The sequence below is a fragment of the Topomyia yanbarensis genome, chromosome 3, assembly GCF_030247195.1.
Source record: "Topomyia yanbarensis strain Yona2022 chromosome 3, ASM3024719v1, whole genome shotgun sequence".
Classification (NCBI taxonomy): Eukaryota; Metazoa; Arthropoda; class Insecta; order Diptera; family Culicidae; genus Topomyia; species Topomyia yanbarensis.
The window spans coordinates 289,695,727-289,717,019 of NC_080672.1; the positions used below are offsets into that span (position 1 = coordinate 289,695,727).

At 37.9% G+C, this 21,293-nt stretch overlaps 1 protein-coding gene across 2 annotated transcripts in view; it reads right to left on the reverse strand.

The window, feature by feature from the left end:
• LOC131688721 (uncharacterized) overlaps positions 1–21,293 on the reverse strand; it is a 77,858-nt gene that overhangs the window by 31,765 nt on the left and 24,800 nt on the right. For both annotated transcript variants that reach the window (XM_058973192.1, XM_058973191.1), the window contains exon 2: positions 8,830–8,970. In XM_058973192.1, the coding sequence (XP_058829175.1) occupies positions 8,830–8,970 (141 nt within the window). The remainder of the gene's footprint in view (positions 1–8,829; positions 8,971–21,293) is intronic.

The following is a 21,293-nucleotide window of genomic DNA, read 5'->3' on the forward strand; positions in this document are numbered from 1 at the left end:
GTAAGGCTCATTAATGTGATTATTGCCTTTAATTTGAGTATTAACAGCTACAAGGATCAGTTCTAGAACTGAAGTTATTGCAATTAGTCTGATTGAATTCCGATGGAGCAGTGCTGCCAGAGACAGTTTGCGTTGACGACGGAAAATGATTTTTTCATATATCTTCGTTATGGTGCAATATTATTGAAAACTGATAAAACTTAGCAATTTAAACTGTAGTTGACTACGTTTTCCACGTAATTGGACTATTGTAATTATTCTAGGAGAATTGTATTAAGCATTGGAAGGTAAACATTGACCAGCTTCTAGCACTGCCATGGAAGCACCTATCTTTATGAAAATAGGCTTTTCGTGTTTCTTGACCCCACCGTATTCAAGAAAAAACCCTACATGCACTACAAAAAAGTTGGACATGAAAGGGTTAAGACGCTCCTCACGATGGCAACAACAAACAAAATTACATAATTAATTTAACAATCATATTATGCTGTTGCAAAACACTTCAATTCCAGGTCCACCCTTCCTTGGCTATGATGTACAATATGTGCTAATTTTGTTTGATATAGAAAATGAACGGCACAAATAGTAAATAATTCTTATGTAAAAAATATTGTTCTTATTGATTTTATTTTCATACTTTTTTATGATATTACGTAAGAAAGAACAAACCCTCCCTCCCCCTTAGATAAGAATTTGTAAGATATATTGAAACTCCCCCTCCTCCATATGCCCTTACGTAATTAGTGTATGGCCCCATAGTCTCAACACCATTCAGGCGTTACGCTCATTGACGCTTGACAATCGCGCTCCGTTCTTTTTGAAGAAGATACGGGACTACCTAACTTAACTAATCTTAACAATTGACCTTAGTGTGAATTCCCGCTCATTGCTTCATAATGCGTAATGAGAGAGCGGATAATTTAACCAAAATTAATGCACTACACGGTGACATTTATGAAAGATCCATTTTTTTGAAGGAACTTCATAGCGTTTCTCTACTTGGCAAAAATCTAGGACGGTGGTTGTTCCCAATTATCCCTAAAGTTTCAATGAAGGCATAGTTCAAAGCGTGGGATGTACGTCGGGATTTCATTCGTGTGTTGTCATTATACGTTGGGTACGAATCTCCGCCGTATTGAACTTGCAGAAGATAATTACGGCTCTTGCGGATAGAATACCAAGACCTCGAACATGTTGTTTGGTCTTTCACTGAATATCGTGAAGCCAGATCCCAATTAATAGATTCCCTACGAGCCCGAAGAAAACCACCCTCCTGTTCGTGACATCATCGCTTTACGCGATCTTACAAACCTGTACATACATATCATTTCCTAAAAACTATAATTGTTCAAATATAATTATTCCCTCTATAATCTTAGTTTTTTATTGCTGGCAACTCATAAGCAAATTAGATTTCTTTATAGTTAGTTAAGTTGTTGGTGCCAATCGGATTTTTTTGTTGATCCAAGCAATGGACCAATAATCAAGAAGATTAATTGATTCAAGTTTTCTCACATTAAAAAATTATTGTTTGCCTTTTTGCTAGGCCATTAACTAAGATCGACCGACATAAAACATCGGCTTGATATACCATGCCGGTATAACTACCATTAATTCACTAATCACATTATGTGCAGATCCGTGCAATGAATGAAAGCAAATACCTCCACATTGTATAGAAACGAGAAAGAAAAAAAAAACGCGCATATGTTTTGAGACGTTCATCAGCTGTTCAACTTGTGTGCGATATTAGGAAGGGAAAACTATTAGTAAAAACTCTTTTCCGCAGGTGAGTTTCGATATCGTTTGTAGACGTGGTGCTGTGCATTTCGGTGTAGCAAAAACATCGGAAAGCAAGAAGCGGTGTTCAATAGAAAATAAGAAGAAAATGCTTTTAATAAAGCATTGTATATCAATTATAATTATGAAGTCATATCAATTTTTTATACAGGAAAGGGAAACAAAGACTGAATACCTATCTTTTGCTACAAAATCATATACAACATTTTAAAAACAGTAGAAAGTTACTATGTAGGTTCAAATTTAAATGGATTCGTTTCGTTGTACTTTCGAATTGTCTCTGTTTTACAATCGTGCCATTTTTGAATCTAGGAGTCTTCGAATAAATATTTTTCAATATATCGTATGTGCGAAAAAGTATGTTACATTTTCGAAATTGTGTCTTTGTACATTCATAATATTCGTATTGTTGTTATTTCTGCATGGTCTATATCTTCTAAACATACCGCATTGGAAAGTAAACAAATATAAAATTTCCATTCGTAACCCAACTTTGTACCGGGAAACAAGTGCTTTTTGTTCTCTCCGGTGTGGTTTAGTTTTTTCGGTGGTACGAAGGTGCTTGCTGTGGCAGAGGCTGCAGTAAAGCATTACTAATAAACAGTCACGCGAGTGATAATTGTTACCTGCGATATCAGTTAAAGTAGTGCAGTGAAGTGCGTTACTAAACATTTTTCTTGCCTGAAAGACGGCTTTGTTTAGACGAGCTATATCAGCTCTACTGTGTGAAGGTCACGCGGGTGACGGATAAAACAAACGAAGGATCAATTCACCTACCAGCTCGTCAGGAACCAACTGGTGAAGTGTTTCGTTTTTTACTTTTCTTATCGATTTTTTTCTTTTTATTGCTTTTGATTTTTTATTTTGATTTAAGTTAAACAGTGCGGTCGAGCGTGTTGCTCCCGCAACAAAATGGAACAAACAGAAGGATCACCCTCCGAAGAGGAATATTATGAAGAAGAAGAACGTATATCTGATACTGAGACAGATAATGTTATGGTTGATCCACTTCCCCCACTTTCCCCCAATGTCTCACAGCCCCCCCGAGTCAAGGTTTACCAGGATGGATCCGCTGGTCCTTGGGTGGTATACTTTCGGCCCAAAAATAAACCGTTAAACAGCATAACTGTTGCACGGGAGCTGACAAAACGTTACTCGGCCGTAACCGAGATTAAAAAGGTTCAGTCAGACAAACTGCGCGTAGTCGTTACTGACTTGAAACAGGCCAATGATATCGTTAGAAATAGCCTCTTTACGCTGGAGTATCGCGTCTACATCCCTTCTCGTGATGTGGAGATCGACGGTGTGGTAAGTGATGCGGGTCTAACTGTCGATGATCTGATGAATGATGGGGCTGGCCGCTTTAAGGACCCTAACCTTCAATCAGTTCAGATTTTGGAGTGCAAGCAATTGCACTCAAAGTCCATCGAAGATGGTAATTACTATCCATCAGACTCGTTTCGCGTAACCTTCGCCGGATCTGCACTTCCGAGCTACGTTGAAGTGGGAGGAGCTCGTCTACCTGTACGCCTGTTTGTACCGCGGGTCATGAATTGTTCCAATTGCAAGCAGCTAGGTCACACGGCCACCTACTGTAGCAACAAGCAACGGTGCGGTAAATGTGGGGAACGCCATGCGGATGATACTTGCAGTAGCCCTGCTGAGAAGTGTGTTTACTGTGGGGAGAATCTGCATGCACTTTTGACATGCCCAACGTACAAACTTCGCGCGGATAAACTGAAGCGATCCGCCAAAGATCGCTCCAGACGCTCTTACGCAGAAATGCTTAAAAGAGCTGTTCCACTTATCTCCGAAAACCCATTCGCTCTCTTGCCAACTGACGATAACGCCTCTAACGACCCTTGCGAGGGGCATTCTTTGGCTCCGCTTGGAAACTCTAGGAAAAGACCTAATCAAAACTCACCTGAACTTCCTCGTAAGGGTCCTAGGTTGTCCCAAACAAGGGTACAAAATAAAAATAATTCATCAACTGGAAGGGCTGGTACAAATCCGAAGATAATACCTCCTGGTTTTGGGAAATTGAGATACAACCAGGAGTTCCCAGCACTCCCCGGGGCACCAAAAATCCCAAGTGCTCCAATTTTACAGTCAGAAACTCAACCTAAAACGGGATTCCTTAAATTTTCTGACATTGTGGACTGGATATTCACAGCTTTCAACATTACCGATCCTATGAAAAGCTTGCTGGTTGCTATTCTACCAACAGTAAGAACATTTTTAAAACAGTTGACTGAACAATGGCCCCTCCTTACAGCGATCGTATCCTTCGATGGCTAACTTATTAGACGGAATCAGGGATCTGATCACTGTTTTACAGTGGAACTGCAGAAGTATTATCCCCAAAATTGATTCATTAAAACACTTGCTAAATTACAATCATTGTGATGCATTTTCCCTATGTGAAACATGGCTAACTTCTAATATAAACCTCAACTTCCACGATTTTAACATTATCCGCTTGGATCGAGAAGACTCATATGGGGGGGTACTTTTAGGGATCAAAAAGTGCTACTCCTTCAATCGAATCAACCTCCCTTCGACGCCAGGCATTGAAGTTGTCGCTTGTCAAACAACAATCAAAGGCAAAGATCTTTGCATTGCTTCTATTTACATTCCTCCTAGGGCCATGATGGGATATCGAAGATTCTCCAACGTGATTGAACACCTTCCCTCGCCCCGCCTGCTTCTTGGAGACTTTAACTCTCACGGTACGGGGTGGGGCTGTCTATACGACGATAATCGATCTTCGACAATTCAAGACCTTTGTGACAACTTCAATATGACAATTCTGAACACAGGGGAAATGACACGAATTCCTAGACCACCTGCGCAAGCAAGTGCACTGGACATATCTTTATGCTCGACATCACTACGGTTAGATTGCAAGTGGAAGGTAATATCTGATCCCCACGGTAGTGACCACTTACCAATTGTAATTGCAATCACCACTGGTTCAAGACCATCGACACCAATCAATGTTCCCTATGACCTCACACGAAACATTGATTGGAAGAGCTACGCTGCTGAGATATCCAAAACTATCGATTCAACACAGATACTTCCCCCGGAGGAAGAATATAAGTTTTTGTCCAACTCGATTCTCGATAGCGCGATTCAAACTCAGACGAAACGAGTACCCGACGTGAACACCCAAAAACGTTCTCCCAACCCGTGGTGGGACAAAGAGTGCTCAGACGTGTACGCGGAGAAAGCTGCCGCGTATAAAACTTTCCGGAACGACGGGTTAGTTGCTAGTTATCGAGTGTACGCGATATTAGAAAAGCGAATGAAAAATTTAATGAAAGCTAAGAAACGCAGTTACTGGCGCCGGTTTGTCGACGGGTTAACAAGAGAAACATCGATGAGCACTCTTTGGGGCACGGCCCGACGTATGCGAAACCGAAACAGTACTAACGAGAGCGTGGAATATTCAAACCGTTGGATATTCGATTTCGCCAAGAAGGTTTGTCCGGATTCCGCCCCGGCACAGAAAATCTACCGCGCCGCGTCGCCTTACAATACCGCGAACGAAACACCGTTTACGATGGTGGAGTTCTCACTTGCTCTCTTATCATGTAACAATAAAGCCCCGGGGCCAGATAGAATTAAATTCAACTTATTGAAGAATCTGCCAGACTCTGCCAAAAGACGCTTGTTGAATTTATTTAATAGGTTTCTTGAGGGTAACATTGTCCCACATGACTGGAGACAGGTGAGGGTCATCGCCATCCAAAAACCAGGAAAACCAGCCTCCGACCACAATTCGTATCGTCCGATCGCAATGCTGTCCTGTATCCGGAAGTTGTTCGAGAAAATGATCCTGTTTCGGCTCGACAATTGGGTCGAAACAAATGGCTTACTGTCAGATACACAATTTGGCTTCCGCAAAGGCAAAGGGACGAACGATTGCCTTGCGTTGCTCTCAACAGAAATTCAAATGGCATATGCTAACAAAGAGCAGATGGCATCAGTATTCTTGGATATTAAGGGGGCTTTCGATTCAGTTTCGATCAACATTCTTTATGAGAAGTTGCACCAGCATGGTCTTTCGCCAATTTTAAATAACTTTTTGCTAAACCTGTTGTCTGAAAAACAAATGCATTTCTCGCATGGCGATTTATCGACATCACGATTTAGCTACATGGGCCTTCCCCAGGGCTCATGTCTAAGCCCTCTCCTCTACAATTTTTACGTGAATGACATTGACGAATGTCTTGTCAATTCCTGCACGCTAAGGCAGCTTGCAGATGACGGTGTGGTCTCTATTACAGGTCCTAAAGCCGTCGACTTGCAAGGACCACTGCAAGATACCTTGGACAATTTGTCTGCATGGGCTCTCCAACTGGGTATCGAGTTCTCCACGGAGAAAACTGAGCTAGTCGTATTTTCTAGAAAGCGTGAACCAGCGCAACTACAGCTTCAATTAATGGATCAAACTATTGCTCAGGCTTCAACATTCAAATATCTCGGGGTATGGTTCGACTCTAAAGGTACCTGGGGATGTCACATTAGGTATCTGAAACAGAAGTGCCAACAAAGGATCAACTTTTTCCGTACAATAACTGGAACATGGTGGGGTGCCCATCCAGGAGACCTAATCAGGTTGTACCAAACAACGATATTATCAGTGTTGGAGTACGGATGTTTCTGCTTTCGCTCCGCTGCGAACATACACTTCATCAAACTGGAGCGAATCCAGTATCGTTGCTTGCGTATTGCCTTGGGTTGCATGCACTCGACCCATACGATGAGTCTCGAAGTGCTGGCGGGCGTTCTTCCGCTGAAAAATCGATTCTGGGACCTCTCATATCGATTGCTCATTCGATGCGATATTCTGAACCCATTGGTGATTGCAAATTGCGAAAGGCTTGTCGAGCTTAATTCTCAGACCCGATTCATGTCCTTGTACTTCGATTACATGGCACAGAACATCAATTCATCTACATATAACGTCAACCGTGCTCATCTCTTAGATACTTCTGATCCAACTGTATTTTTCGATACATCCATGAAGGAAGAGATTTGTGGAATTCCGGATCATATTCGCCCACAAGTGGTCCCAAATATTTTCTATAACAAATACCATCAAGTCGACTGCGCCAAAATGTTCTACACTGACGGATCAATTCTCGACGGGTCCACAGGCTTCGGTATCTTCAACGAAAATCTTGCTGCCTCATTCAAACTCAATGATCCTGCTTCAATTTACGTCGCAGAATTAGCTGCCATTCAGTATACTCTCGGGATCATTGACACCCTGCCCTCAGACCATTACTTCATCGTTTCGGATAGTCTCAGCTCCATTGAGGCCATCCGTGCGGCGAAGCCTGGAAAGCACTCACCGTATTTCCTGGGGAAAATACGGGAATATCTGAGTGCTTTATCTGAAAAATCTTACCAGATTACCTTGGTTTGGGTCCCGTCACATTGTTCTATTGCGGGCAATGAGAAGGCGGACTCTTTAGCCAAGGTGGGCGCATTAGAAGGCGACACTTACGAAAGACCAATTTGCTTCAACGAATTTTTCAGTATCTCTCGTCAGAGGACGCTCGATAGTTGGCAAACCTCATGGAGCAATGGGCATCTGGGACGGTGGCTACATTCCATTATCCCGAAGGTATCAACGAATGCTTGGTTTAAGGGGTTGGATGTGAACCGGGACTTTATTCGTACGATGTCAAGGATCATGTCCAACCATTACTCGTTTGACGCGCATCTCCGTCGTATAGGGCTTGCTGAAAATAATCATTGTGTTTGTGAGAACGGCTATCACGACATCGAGCATGTTGTTTGGCTGTGCGCAGAGTACTGTGTTGCCAGGTCCCAACTAATAGATTCCCTTCGGGCCCGAGGTAGATCACCCTATGTGCCAGTCCGGGACGTCCTGGCAAGCCGTGACCACCCCTATATTTTTCTTATCTATATCTTTTTGAAAACCATTGATGTCCAAGTTTAATACATTTTACCCTCTCTCATTCACAGTAGAATCTCACCAACCTATCCCTGTATCTACAATATGGCATTGCTTCACGAGTCTTCGGTGCACACTCTTCTTGATAACCGTCTATCCAGAACATCATGACATACCGCACATGCAGATGATATAGAGTGCCAATAATTATCCGAAATATCGACCCTCCCCTCGCCCCTGCGATTACAGGCTGGAAACTACAACACTACAACAAAGTGTGCATATCCGCCACAATGATCAATCAGCAAACGACGATGTCAATTACACAATATGTATCCCACTTCCTACCTTTGTCCTTTACTTACATAAGAGGGGAGCAAGCCGCCCCTAAATACGGCTTTCCCTTCCCCCACTAACATGTGACATGTAATATAAAAAAAAATGAATTATCGGCCTCGTTAAGCTACAGCATTTGGGCCTAAATAAACGTATTTTAAGATACGAACAAATGACAAAAAAAAAAAAAAATATAAAATTTATAAGGAGTTTAATCAATCAACAATGCTAAAGTGACAGAGAATCATTTCCTAGAAACTTTTCTGCGGCGTTCAGAGCGCCAGGATCATCGGAGGAAAATGGAGAATGTGCTGGGTCGAAGATATCTACAGAACATTGCGTATTCAAAGCGACCAATCCAAGCGCTGCTATTCATCGTCGTCGAGCTTAGATTGTATGTAACACCCTAAAAAATATAATGTGGGGCGTATAAAAGGTCAATGCTAGTTCAATACGGCACACGAGTGCAGTTGAGCTGAAAACAAACCGTCATCAAGGAATGGACATATTTAGATTCAGAATCTATATCAAAGATAAGTGGAGCATTTGATCGTCCTTTCTATGTTGCCATTGTGATTAAGGCAATGGTTTCTGTAATCAGTATGATTAAACTTAAATCAATTTCAAATTTTTGTCATATATTGTAAAACAAACGCAAAACAACAAACTTTTTTAACCCCCATGGTAAATTACATTGATTTCGGCGATTTCTATTATATTTCACGAAACTCTGCTTTTTATCTAAACTTATACGTACTCACCCATCATTTCATGCTTTTTGAAATCGAGGATTTCCTCCCAGTTGTCCAGCATTCGTCCGGCCTGCTGTCGTATACAAAGCCACGGGTTCGATCTGACTATACATAGCAGGCTTTCCAAGATCGCCGACGAATCCACCGACACTGCAAACGAAGAGAGTAGATATAATTATCGTTATTCAGTTTGCTATTAATAACAATTTACGGTTGGTTGTGATGTGGGTGGGCACTATGGTGTAAACGTTAATTGATTACGCCTTCTCAATGGACAGTAACGAACGCCTCATGGAAACATTAGTTAGCGCGTCTGATCGACGGAATGCACGAGGAAACTAAGAGAGATTATTATCATTGTTACGTGCGAATGATTTTCTTTAGAGATGTGAGCAAGGTAAGGTAAGTTGTTTGCTGTTTCCTCAGACGCATAAAGTTTTCTTTTTGTTAGCGAGTTATGCTTTATGGTTGTCAGTGTCTGCGATCATGAATGAAAACAAGCAAATAGGCCATATAAGTCAATCATCTGCGACGTTGTTAAGCCGTCTCGTCAGTGTTTTAGTAGCATCCTTGTCAATACAGGCTTTTGAATAGAGTAAGAAATCAGTACAGTTAGTGGATGGTGGCAGCACTGCCGAATCTCTCGGAAGTGATTTTGCGTTCCTCCCATAGTTTACAAAATTTTGCAGTGAAATATAGTATATTTAATAGGAAATCGAAGTTAATCGCTCGGTAGGTCGTTTCTCCTGTTGTGTTATGTGTTGGTAGGCAAAAATATCGTTGGAATAGTGTAATTTGACGTAGTGATTTTATCGTCACATCACAATTATTTTACTATGTATGTGCGCAACTCGAGCGAGCTACCAAAAAAATGTTCCCACTTAGCATCGACAGCGCCATCTGAACTTGACTAGTTGATGCAACGATTTCACTGATTCCCAGTTAAACTCATTCCGGAACCGGTTCGGATATCTGAATGGAGTCAGTACCCGGTCAAAAAAATGCGGACGAAGATCGTCAGGCCATTTGAATGGTTTGACGTTTGAATCAACTCGCCTGTGCTAATTGCCCCTAGGAACAAATGCTATTTGCGAATGCGATTTAAAGGTAATTTCAATACTTAGACGACAAATTTTCTGGCGGCTGCAATGGACTTGGTTGTTTTTGCATTTTTCAAACATGGCGGTTAGTGTTATCCACATTATTCATATTATGTATCTTATTAATTCAATTTTTTTTTTATCGTTTTAATCATGTTGTTTGTTTCATTTGTTTAATCATTTTATTAAATTGTAAGTTTTTCCCAGTTCATATATTGTTCAGTTTCTTCATTTTATTAATTCGGTTTAGTCAGTTCTTTTAGTTATTGGATGACAGTTAGCTTGAAACAATTTAGTTTACTCTCTTAATTTCATAACTTTTTTAATATTGTCTGATTTTCATTTGAGCTAATTTGATTTGTTTTATTAATTTGATTTATATGAATCATTCTATCCATTTTATGAATAACTTTTTTTTTGCTTCATAATTGTTTTGATTTTTGGTTTGTTTTGTTATTGTTTTTTAATTTATTCTGTTTATTATACGTGTTATACGTGCAAGACTCGAGGCTGTGCTTGTCTCATATATAGCTGCTTGCCAGCTTTGCGTGCGTTTGGCAATTTAATGAATAATACAACAGTTATAAGTATGAGAGGTGTCTCATCCCACTGATGGGTGGATTAAATCGGTTTTATGTATACATGTGTGTATATATGTGTATGTGTTTATGTGTGTATATGTACATATAAATGTTCAAAAAATGGTTGCATTATACACGGGATTGTTTTGTAGTGTACACATATAATCTATTAATGTGAAAAACTGATACTTCTGGATAGAAGTCAGATCTTCCTCCAATTACAGCTCCTTGGAGATCTCCAATGGAACAACTTACACAAGTCCAACAGGCAGTGACACCAGACTAGGAGAAACGGAAGCGTTGAGGAAAACACGGAGACTATCGGTTCTTTTTTATTATTTCCCCTTTTCTTTCTTAAATAAGCAGGAATTCAAGAAATGTGGATAAGAGTCAAAGGGGACATAAATGGGAGATAGAAATGAAGGTAGAAAACTGCAAAAACTGGTAAGTTTTCTAGTACACATGTGTTATGTTATATATACAAATTGAACCAATTTACTAAATACGCGTCGATTTCCTGCTTAAATGGAATCGAAAGTCTTACTGTAATGTTACAATCCAATTGATACAAACATTACAGTAAGGCGGGGCTAGTTGATGGAACGATGACCTCGGAACATGTCTGGCACTGTACACGAAATGGGTCACCGGAAAGTCAATTGAGCTAACACCTTCTTAAATCCGTGAACCAAGTTATTTGCATGAATGTTTAAATACATGCAAACATCTTTTTTCTGTAAATCACTACCAGCTAGTGGGAGATAGGAAGGTTAACACACACACACACACACAGTAAGAAATCAGTACAGTTAGTAAGTTACGCTTGGAAGCGAGAGCCTGATAGGATAGGGATGAAGATCTATTGCCAATTGCATAAGTACGAACCAGCCTGCTATTTCAGGGGCTGCATTCTATTTAGAAGGGGGATGACGCAACAAACTAGAAATTTTATTAGTAAAAATAGCTAAAATGGGCCGTTCATAAACCACGTCGAACAAATTTCGACCCCCTCTCCTAGACATGTAGACTATTCCCAAAATTCTTTCCTTCTCCCAAACGTCAACATAGATTTATTTAAATTTATAATGTGAATTTTGTGAGAGGTACATTGTTATGTTTAAATTGAAGTATGGTCTCCGTCTTTCTCACATCAGTGGAACGTTTAATCGACCACTACATTCGAGATGTTAGCATGCAATGCAACATGCATCTCAGTGGTGGAATTCTACTACCACCCTGTTACCCAATGCTGTCTACAACATTGAAAAAACTTTTTTGCAAAAGCAATCAAGTTTAGGAGTTTTTCTTGATGTTGAAGGTGCTTTTTGCAACATGTTTTTCGAATCTATTTTGGACGCAGCACGAAGTCATGGAGTACCTTCATATATCATGGCCTGGATTTACGCAATGGTTAGCAACCGACATGGGTCATGGTTAAGATAAGTAGAGATAAGGAAACTGAGTGTCTGCGGATGTGCTCAAGGTTAAGTGCTGTCACCACTCCTATGGAACATTGTCACCGATGGCTTGTTGAGGAAACTAAATGAGTTGGGGCTTCCGACATATAATTTCGCCGATCATTATCATATAATGATCAGCGATATTTGCATTGACACACTTTTTGATTTTATGCAACAAGCCTTACGTGTTGTTGACCAATGGTGTCTTCATGTTGGAGTATCAGTTAATCAAAATAAAACATCAATGGTGTTTTTCACGCACTGAAGGATTACAACCGGAGCTCGTCCATTGCAGTTCTTTGACATTTGATTTTGATATTTTGACTTAAAATTCAATTGGATAGCTCACATCGATTTCAGAATCAAGAAAGCTTGCATGGTCATCGGTCAATGTAGGCAGGTTTTCGGCAAATCTTGGGAACTCAAACCCAAGTACATTCAGTGGATCTACACAACAATTGTTAGACCAATACTGGCATACGGGTACCTTGTTTGGTGGCAGAAGGTTGAAGTCATGATGATCCAATCAAAGTTAAACTATCTTCAGAAGATTATCTTGATGGTGATGACTGGTGTGTTCTCGGCAACACCCGCTGCTCCTCTTTAACATAAAACCACTATATGTGTTTATGAAAAAAGAAGCACTTTGAACATTGACTGTTCGCGCACAATTCAAGATGAGCGCAACGCTCACGAAATAAAAACGATGACACACACAAAAAAAACTTTGTTAGTATTTTTGTTTCGTATCTTTCTTCTACACCTCACATTCCCCCCACCGAACCACCACAAGCAATCTCATCATGATTGCTGCTGCATTCCATTTTGTTTTGTTTCATTCTTTTCTCCGCTGCTATAAATAACTCGTAACCTGAAACTTCTAGTAAAAAATTCTGATATCAGATTTCATATTATAACCGACAAACTTCTGTTCAGTAAAAACACCTTTTTACTACCCGTACCATGACGACACACTGGTGGAGTAGTTAAACGGCATATATAAGCTTCACACTAATGATGAGTGAGATAATATCGTTTGCCTCCCCGCCGCCCTGTCGGTATTTCAGCATCGTCATTGACGCATTTTGCTTTGTACCATTTCCCCGCTGTTATCAATATTTCGTTTGTATGTAGGGTGATGAGCCTATTTTGGCACCATTATGGAGAGGGTCGCACTATTTTTTGAACAACTTAAAAAGAAGCCATATTACCTATAAACTTTTTCAGAATAAAGTATCAGTGTACTGTTTCTTAAACATCTGTATAATGCTTATTTGGCAGAATTGTGTCAATTTTCAGCATAAATGAAAATAAATGTTCTATTCTGTGCATCTATTCCCACCTGAACGTTCCAATTATCGCCTCATGGGTGTGCCGATTTCCACCTCATCGAAAAACAATCTAGTTGAAACGCAATGCCTCATATTTCATTTGCGTCGATTCTAACTAGGTATCCAGATCATGGACGCCAACGCGTGATTTGTAAAACGAATTATTCTGCTTTTTTCAGCCGATGAAAACAAACGTAAACATTACGCACACGAAAGAAACTCATCAGCTGTTAGTAGAAGAGCGCCCAGAACTGCGCATGCAGGAAATAACCATGCGAAAGTTAACAACTGGAATATAAAGTTCACATCACACATTACTTCCTCCCGATCCAAATTGTATGTGCAGATGAAAATAAAATATCTGCGATCAACAATTAGTTGAATAACTTGAAATAATTGATTACTTATACCTGAAATTGCATAACATTATGTTTTCAAGTTCATGTTTTGGTTTGGCCGCACTGGTGATTCTTTTCTGTATGATGGATGCAAAAAGTTGGTTTTGATTGTGGTAGTGTATCAGCAAAACATGCCAATAATAGGAACCCCCGTATTTAGTTTTATCCTATTATAACACTAGGCCTATTCTAGTGTTTGACGAGTGCTTTTAAAGTGAAATAATCGTAAAAAGGTTCTCCAGCTAAAATAAAGGTATGTATCAGTGCAATATTTAATATATTTGTGCCGGAATAACGAGATATGAGGCGGTAAATGCTGGCTCGAAAGTGTTTATTTTGCTAAGCGCCGTTGCGTCCTGTTTCGGTTCACTATGCGAGTGAGGCGGATCAGCAGATATTTCAATAAGGTGATTTTGTTTTAATTAAAAGTTGGATTTAGTGGATAGTTCTGAATACGTATGTGCACAACAAATAAAGAATATAACTTGAGCTTTTTTTGCACACCTGTTTTAGCCAAATCGATATTGTCATTATCTCATATGCTTGGTTCGAAACCAAGGGGTACGAAATAGGGTCACAATAGGCTCTACTGCCATAATAGGCACATCACCCTATGTGTTGGGAACTAAGCCTTACTAGAGAATAATAAACTGGTAGCATCAGGACTGGAACCGACAAACATCTACTCGCTAAAACACTTACTTTACACCTTAGACCATAACGATACATAGAGGGTAGTTGTTCGAATGAGCTATATAAACTTCGCATCATTGCAGCAGCGATCACAAATGGACCAGCATGGAGAATATGGTATGTGTTATTCAAGTTATCCCTGCACTGCATGAGCTAACAGCGTGTAGCTATGGGGTACGATGTTGTAACTATTGCACAAGTATGAGGTTGATTGAACACTAACGCATCGTTTAGGAGCTTTTCGCTCACAGTTCGAGAGCGAAAAAAACAGAATCAATTCCGCTCTCCAGGATTCGTTTTAGGCGTACCAAAATTCCAAGCAGAAATTTTCGCGATTCTGTGTCGCGTATAATCGGCACTTCAAAGGGGAATTTGCGGCAACAGAATCTATTTTTGCTCTAACATTCAGGCTGCCCTGAAAGCACTTAGTTCGACAGATTCGAGATTGAAAGTAGTAATCGCATGTCGAAGAACTGTGCATTTCAAATACTATCTACCTTCTAGGGGTACCCGGTCATTCCGGTATTACTGGAAATGAATGGGCGGACGCAGTTGGCGCTGCAACTGACTTCGTTGGTCCAGAACCAGTTCTAACGCTGTCGATAAGTTGGATAAAGCACAAGATTCCCTCTGCCGAACATGCCAACCATTGGCGTAGTTTGCAAACTTGCGTTCAAACAAAAACTTTTCTTCCAGATGTGATTCCGAAAATGTCAAAGAATTTGCTGCAAGCACAATTGCAGTATTCTAGTCAGGGCACTGACTGGACACTGCAAACTCAATTATCACATGGCTACTATTCGGCGTGCTGAGTATTATTCGTGTGATCTTTGTGAATCCGATTATGGAACTTCATATCATTTGATATGTAACTGCCCTGCAGTAATGCAATTGCGTATCCGGATTTTTGCTTCTCCTTACATAGATGAACCTATGTACAGAGAGCTTAAGAAACTCAAGGATATACAATTGTTTCTAACCCAGTGTGGTAAAGAGCTATAGTTTAAGCCGTATTTGAATGACAATATCGCTTCGGGGATGTTGTCGTTCTGCCATCTTAATATCCCCTCAGGGGTGTTGATATATCCGTTCATCGATAAGTGTGTTTTGTTCCCTTGGGAGTGAAAAATACTTCCGTATTGTCTATGTTCTCTGTGTCGTTATCTTTCTTATCTCTAACCTTACCACCTCAATTCTTCCCATCAGGAAATGATGAAAAGACAAATCATGAATCATACTACTATTTACAGCACAAAAATAGTCATCAATTTTTGTTTGTTTCTCCAATTCACTCCAAAGTAAGAGAAACTTTTTCTTATTTATCTCGTCAATGTAGGGGACATTTACTTCAGTCAATCGCCTGAAGAATTTCGAATAGAGTACGCGTCGAAGTCAAAATGCTACTATTTTTTTGAGTAACACGTGCAGTATATTATTAATTGCCTTGTTAATCATATGTGATGAATGTGATATTAATATTATAGTTTGCTTGATAGAAGATTTTTTCGTCCTTTGCGGTCTGTTTAGTTTGGTTGGAGTGGCTGATATAAAAATCAGTTCTAGTTAGATGGGCTGGAAGAACCAGTGAATCTTCATTATAGCTTGATTATTGAATCGGAGTAGGGTGATGAGCCCATTTTCGCCATGTTTCTTTTATCACCTTACCCATTTGAAGCCGTTGGTTAGAGCAGCGTCTGCCATCTTTGTTCAACGCGTTGAGCCAAATGGTAGCGCAAGAATAGGGGCTCTCGATTCGAGTTTTCATTTCGCTAAAACACGAGAATGTCACTATTTTCAGCGCATTTGTGTTATTGTCTTGGTTCTTAACAACGAAGCAAAGCTGTTGATACCAATTTGTACCAATTCCAATGATTGTAAGTCAAGCATTTGATGAATCAGTGAAGCATCCTCCTTAGTATGGTGAAAATAGGTTCAACACCCTATTTAACTGAACAAGTTGGCCGAAATCCAAAATTTCAAATAGCTGCATCAGGAGCATTATACCAAATCATTATATTCTCTAGTGAGTCATATCTGCATATGATGGCAACGGTGTTGCATATGCATCTAAAGGTAGGCAATACTGCTAACTGTCCAAGGTAGATGTTTGTTAATTCTGGTTAGCTGATAAAAAATTGTGCAAAATCTACATTATTGATGCGAATTGTTCCGACTCAAAATTGCTTGAAATGCAACAAACAAAGGTTAGGGTCATTAGGTACAAAGGAATTAGAACAAAGAAAACACCGCCATTTTATCACTTTTCAAAATTGAAAAAGTTTATGTTCACAATCCGTCCAAGTGAAAACCCTTTATACCCTGATTAAATTTACTTCAAATACTACTGGATCAGCGAAAAGAAAAACTTGAAATTGGGGTATTTTAATATGTAGGTTTTTTATACATTTTTCCTCGGTGTACTACCTCCGCCGTGTAAGTACGCGGATGTGGTTCTCGTATGATTTTGGCATAAGAGAATGAACAATGAAAATATGACCCCTTAAAATCACTATTTTTCATTTATCACTTCATACATTCATAAATACAGTGATGACCCGATTTTATCTACCCCCGATTTTATCAGCTTTTTAACCTGATTATATCAGCTTCACATGAAAATTGATAGTTGGTAGTTTGATGGGCTCTAACAGATGAACCAAGTTGCATTCGAGTAAATCCTTTCTTGGGCACATATTTCTTATCTTGGAGATCCGAAAAATGCAAAAAATATCATTTTTTTAAATTTTGCGCTGTCAGACCCCCTTAAGGGGAACTAAATCATAAATAAAATGATCAGAGGCTATATCTAAGGAACAAAGAAGAATATTTTAGGAGCTTCGGTTTATTAAAAAGACAGAAAAATATATGTCCCGATTTTATCTATGTCTCTGTTTTATCAGCTTAAAATTCGCCAAGGGGCTGATAAAACCGGGTATTTACTGTACTTTGTTTGCAGCACTTTTAGAACTTTATGTGGCGCATGTTTTTGCTAAAGCAGTTAAGTTATTATCTTGTTCATTTGAAAAGTTATGAACGATTTTTATTGATTATTTTAAAAAAAATTAATTAATTTTTTGTGAACTATTTCCCGTATTTTTTCCACTAAGAACTAGAAAAGTTCCGATAATGCAAATGAAATTATCAGATTGAAAATCCATTTGCAATCTTGGAAGATATATAAAATGTGCATTTACAATAATTGTAAAATTCTCTAGAACAAAGTATTTGCGTGAAATTAACACAGAAAAAGATATCAACAGAAAACCAGTTTTTCAAGAGCCACCCTACCTTAAATATTTCAATTATCATAACACAAACCATTAGCCATATAGTTTCTTTAGAAAAGTTAATTCAATTTGATCGATTTATAACTTTGTAGAACATTATGTAGCTGAATTTTATATATCAAAAAAGATGATACTTTGAACACCCAAACCACAAGTACCACCCTATTTCAACTAATTTTAAAAAATTGGCAAGAAAGTTCTAAGAAAGTTTGCCGAAGATACTATATATCCAAAACCAAGCTGCAGCTTCTAGGTGGTGTCCATGAAACCTCTGGTTGGGAGCTGCAAATTTTCAACAGGTTGTTTTGAACTTGAAGGAGGAACAAATCTCAAGTCATGCCCAGGGCCGCAGAGAGAAAATACGGGCCCGGGGGGTCCAACGTACGGGCCCCACCACTGTGTATTGCCAGAGTGCAAAAAATTTAATGTTTGAAATCCATTGGAGTTCACTGATATTATGTATAGTGCACTGACATTTTATATTTATGTACCATTTTTTTGCTCTTGTTGTTTGTAGTGCCAATGAAGGAAAAAACGTGGAGTTTTTTATACTTTGGGAGTTTTAAATACCTCTTCGACAGTTTTGGTGACTTTGAAAAGCGCCATTTTTGTAATAGGATTTATAAAAGAAAGGAAATGACAAGATTAAAAATGTAGTAACTACAAAAATTAAAAATAACCAAACGGCGATCAACGGCAAAAGATAAAAAACAATAGGAAAACTAAATATTAAAAGAATGTACAAAAGAGCTAAAAACAACAACATCAACCACATAAACAAATGTCAATTGTCAAAAAATGTTTAATAGAGAAAATCCAAAACAAAACCTATAAAAATTGATAAAGGAAAACATGAAACTAGAAAAACATTGCGAAGATTAAAAAAGTCGAACATTATTGAACAAAAGGTGAAAATAATGAAAAATCGATTGAAAATTAGGAAAAAAAATTAGAATCAATGAAAATGAAAAAAAAACTACTAAAAAGAATACAAATATTAATATAAAAAATGCATAAAACTGAAAAACTCGATAAATCAAGAATAATAAAATTTATTTAACATTAAGAACAAGAAATATTTAAAGCAATAGAAAAAATAAATATAACGTTAAGAATGTATAAAACTAGAGGAGTACCAATATATAAAAGACAAGAATAAAATAACCATAGAGAAATTGAAAAAAATGGACGAACCAGAAAATTTTGAAAAACTGGAAAATTGAAATGATGAAAAGACGAAAAAGTAGAGAAAATTGGAAGTATTGAAGAAAAACGGGGCAAACAGACAAAATGGAAAACAAAAAATAGTAGAAAAAAGCCAACATGGTATACTATAGGAACACAAAAATGAAGATATCAACACGAAAAAAATGAATAAAATGGATATTATTTAAAGCACAGAAAAAGCAATAGAAATTGGATTTCAAATAAATTCAAACAACGAACTAAATGCAAAATTTAAAAAAGTGCGCATAGTGTCAAGAAAAGATAAATCAAATGTTTTTTTTGGGAAAATAAAAAAAATCAATGCTAACATATAGGAAAATGGTCAACAGAAAAGTACTTTCAAAATAGGTTAAATAGAAAACATGAAGAAATAACAATAACGAATTAAATCTTAAGAAAAAGGTATAAAAAATAAATAAAATTGTATTAAATGAACAATGGGAAAAAATAAAACTACAATAAACGGAAAGCTAAAAATTAGACAATAAGGAAGAAAATAGGAGAAAGGTAAAAAATTTAACAATAAGACAAATTGGAATGAATTTGTATAAGTAAAATTGCTTTTGGAAATGCAAAAAATATGAAAGAAAGGAAATAGAAAAAGGCTATGACAAGAATAAATGTAGTAAATATACAAATTCTAAAAATTAGATGAAATGACAAAAGATACAAATAAAAAAGCATGGTATTAAAATATGAAACAATAGGAAAAAAATAAAGAAAGCATAATTTTCTCGAAAAATTGCAAATAAAATTAAGTAACAGAGAAAAAGCTATAAATTAAAGTAAGTCATAGTGATAAAAAAATCAAAATTAAAGAACGTAAAAAGATGGATAAAATAAAAGTAAGCAAATAGATAAAAATGGCAGAATCTTACAATTGTAGAAATACAAATACAATCCACAACTTGAAAAAATAGATCAATGAAATTTTAACAAAATAAAAAAAACCCATGTAGGAATAAAAAAATGGAAAAAAAATGAGAAACATGGATCAAATTTCAAATAAGGGTTTTGGTTGGATTTTACGCTATGCTGATTTCGAAAACATTCATAATCCTATAAAAATGAATTATTCTTTTATTTGTGTTGGTGTGTTAGCACACCTTAAAATATTTTACAAGCATGTTGTAACTGATTTCTAGAAAATAGTTCAAAAATAAAAATAAAATCGTTGCGTTCAGGAAGCGACGTTCAAAATCTCACGCTCACTTCTCCAAAACGAAAAGATTTTGTATGCGGATTTAACTTGCTGCATTAGTTAGCTAATCTTGCTAACTAGTTGATTTAGTTTTGTAGCAGAGTTAAATTTTCTCTTCGAAATCAATCAAACACAATTTAGCAATTTAGTTGAACGTATGCTTCTTAGAATCATTGGCAGCTGCAGGATTGTAAACTGACAGATCTTCTCTTCATGCTACAAGACGTATAAAATTCAAAACAAAACTAATAATAGTATACTCGTCACGAAAGGGGCTTGTTGTGTACGCAATTTACTGTTATAATGAAAATGTTGATCAAAGGCCGCATTTGAAATTTTTTTGAAAAGTATTTATTTTTTTCCATCCCTGGCCTCTTTGCTAGGGGGAATTGGTAATAGAAAATCGCCGAAAAAAGCTACGTCATTTGAGTATCACCACTTTACAAAAATGTTTCGGAATCATTTCGTATCTGAATATGATTTTTTATAGATTTTGTATCAATGAACGGCAAACCAAATATATTAAATTTTAAATATAAATTTTTGGATTAATTTCGTATTCTTTTAGTATATCAAGAGTTTTTGATGACTCATTTGACCAAAACGCTTAAAAACAAATAAATATGCACTGTTTTATTTCTTATGTAGCTCGTAGCACTAGGAGGAAAAATATCTTATTTTCTTCACATTCACCGTAGAGTGTAATGTTTTGGTAAAGGACTCCACCTTTCTGTGCCGTTCACATTTAGTTGTATGTTTTTGCATTTGTTAACAGTTTTGTTGATTTAGTTGGATGTAGTGATTCACTGTCTCGGTTATTCACAAAGAATCCAAAAGCACCACCCACCCTCGCTGTGAAGGATAACCCGAGCGAGCTTTGCTCTGCTCTCCACACGGGGTGTGAAATCACACTTCAGTTTCTTCCGAGAATCTTTGTGAGGAACATTAATCCATTGAATCGAAGGTTCAATGGGGTAAAGTAAACCCAAGTGGCACCTTTAAAATAATATTTGTCAACGCCAAGAGGGGCCCTCCTTAACAATTAGGGCCTGCAACCCGAGGATGATGTTTATGAGGACTGGGTGCTGGGCGATTCCTGGTAAAGAAAAGGGCAACGCAAAATTGCAAAATAATCCATTCCGGGCGAATTCGGATTTACCTGAACGAAGACCCGAATTCGTCTCCAAAAACCGGA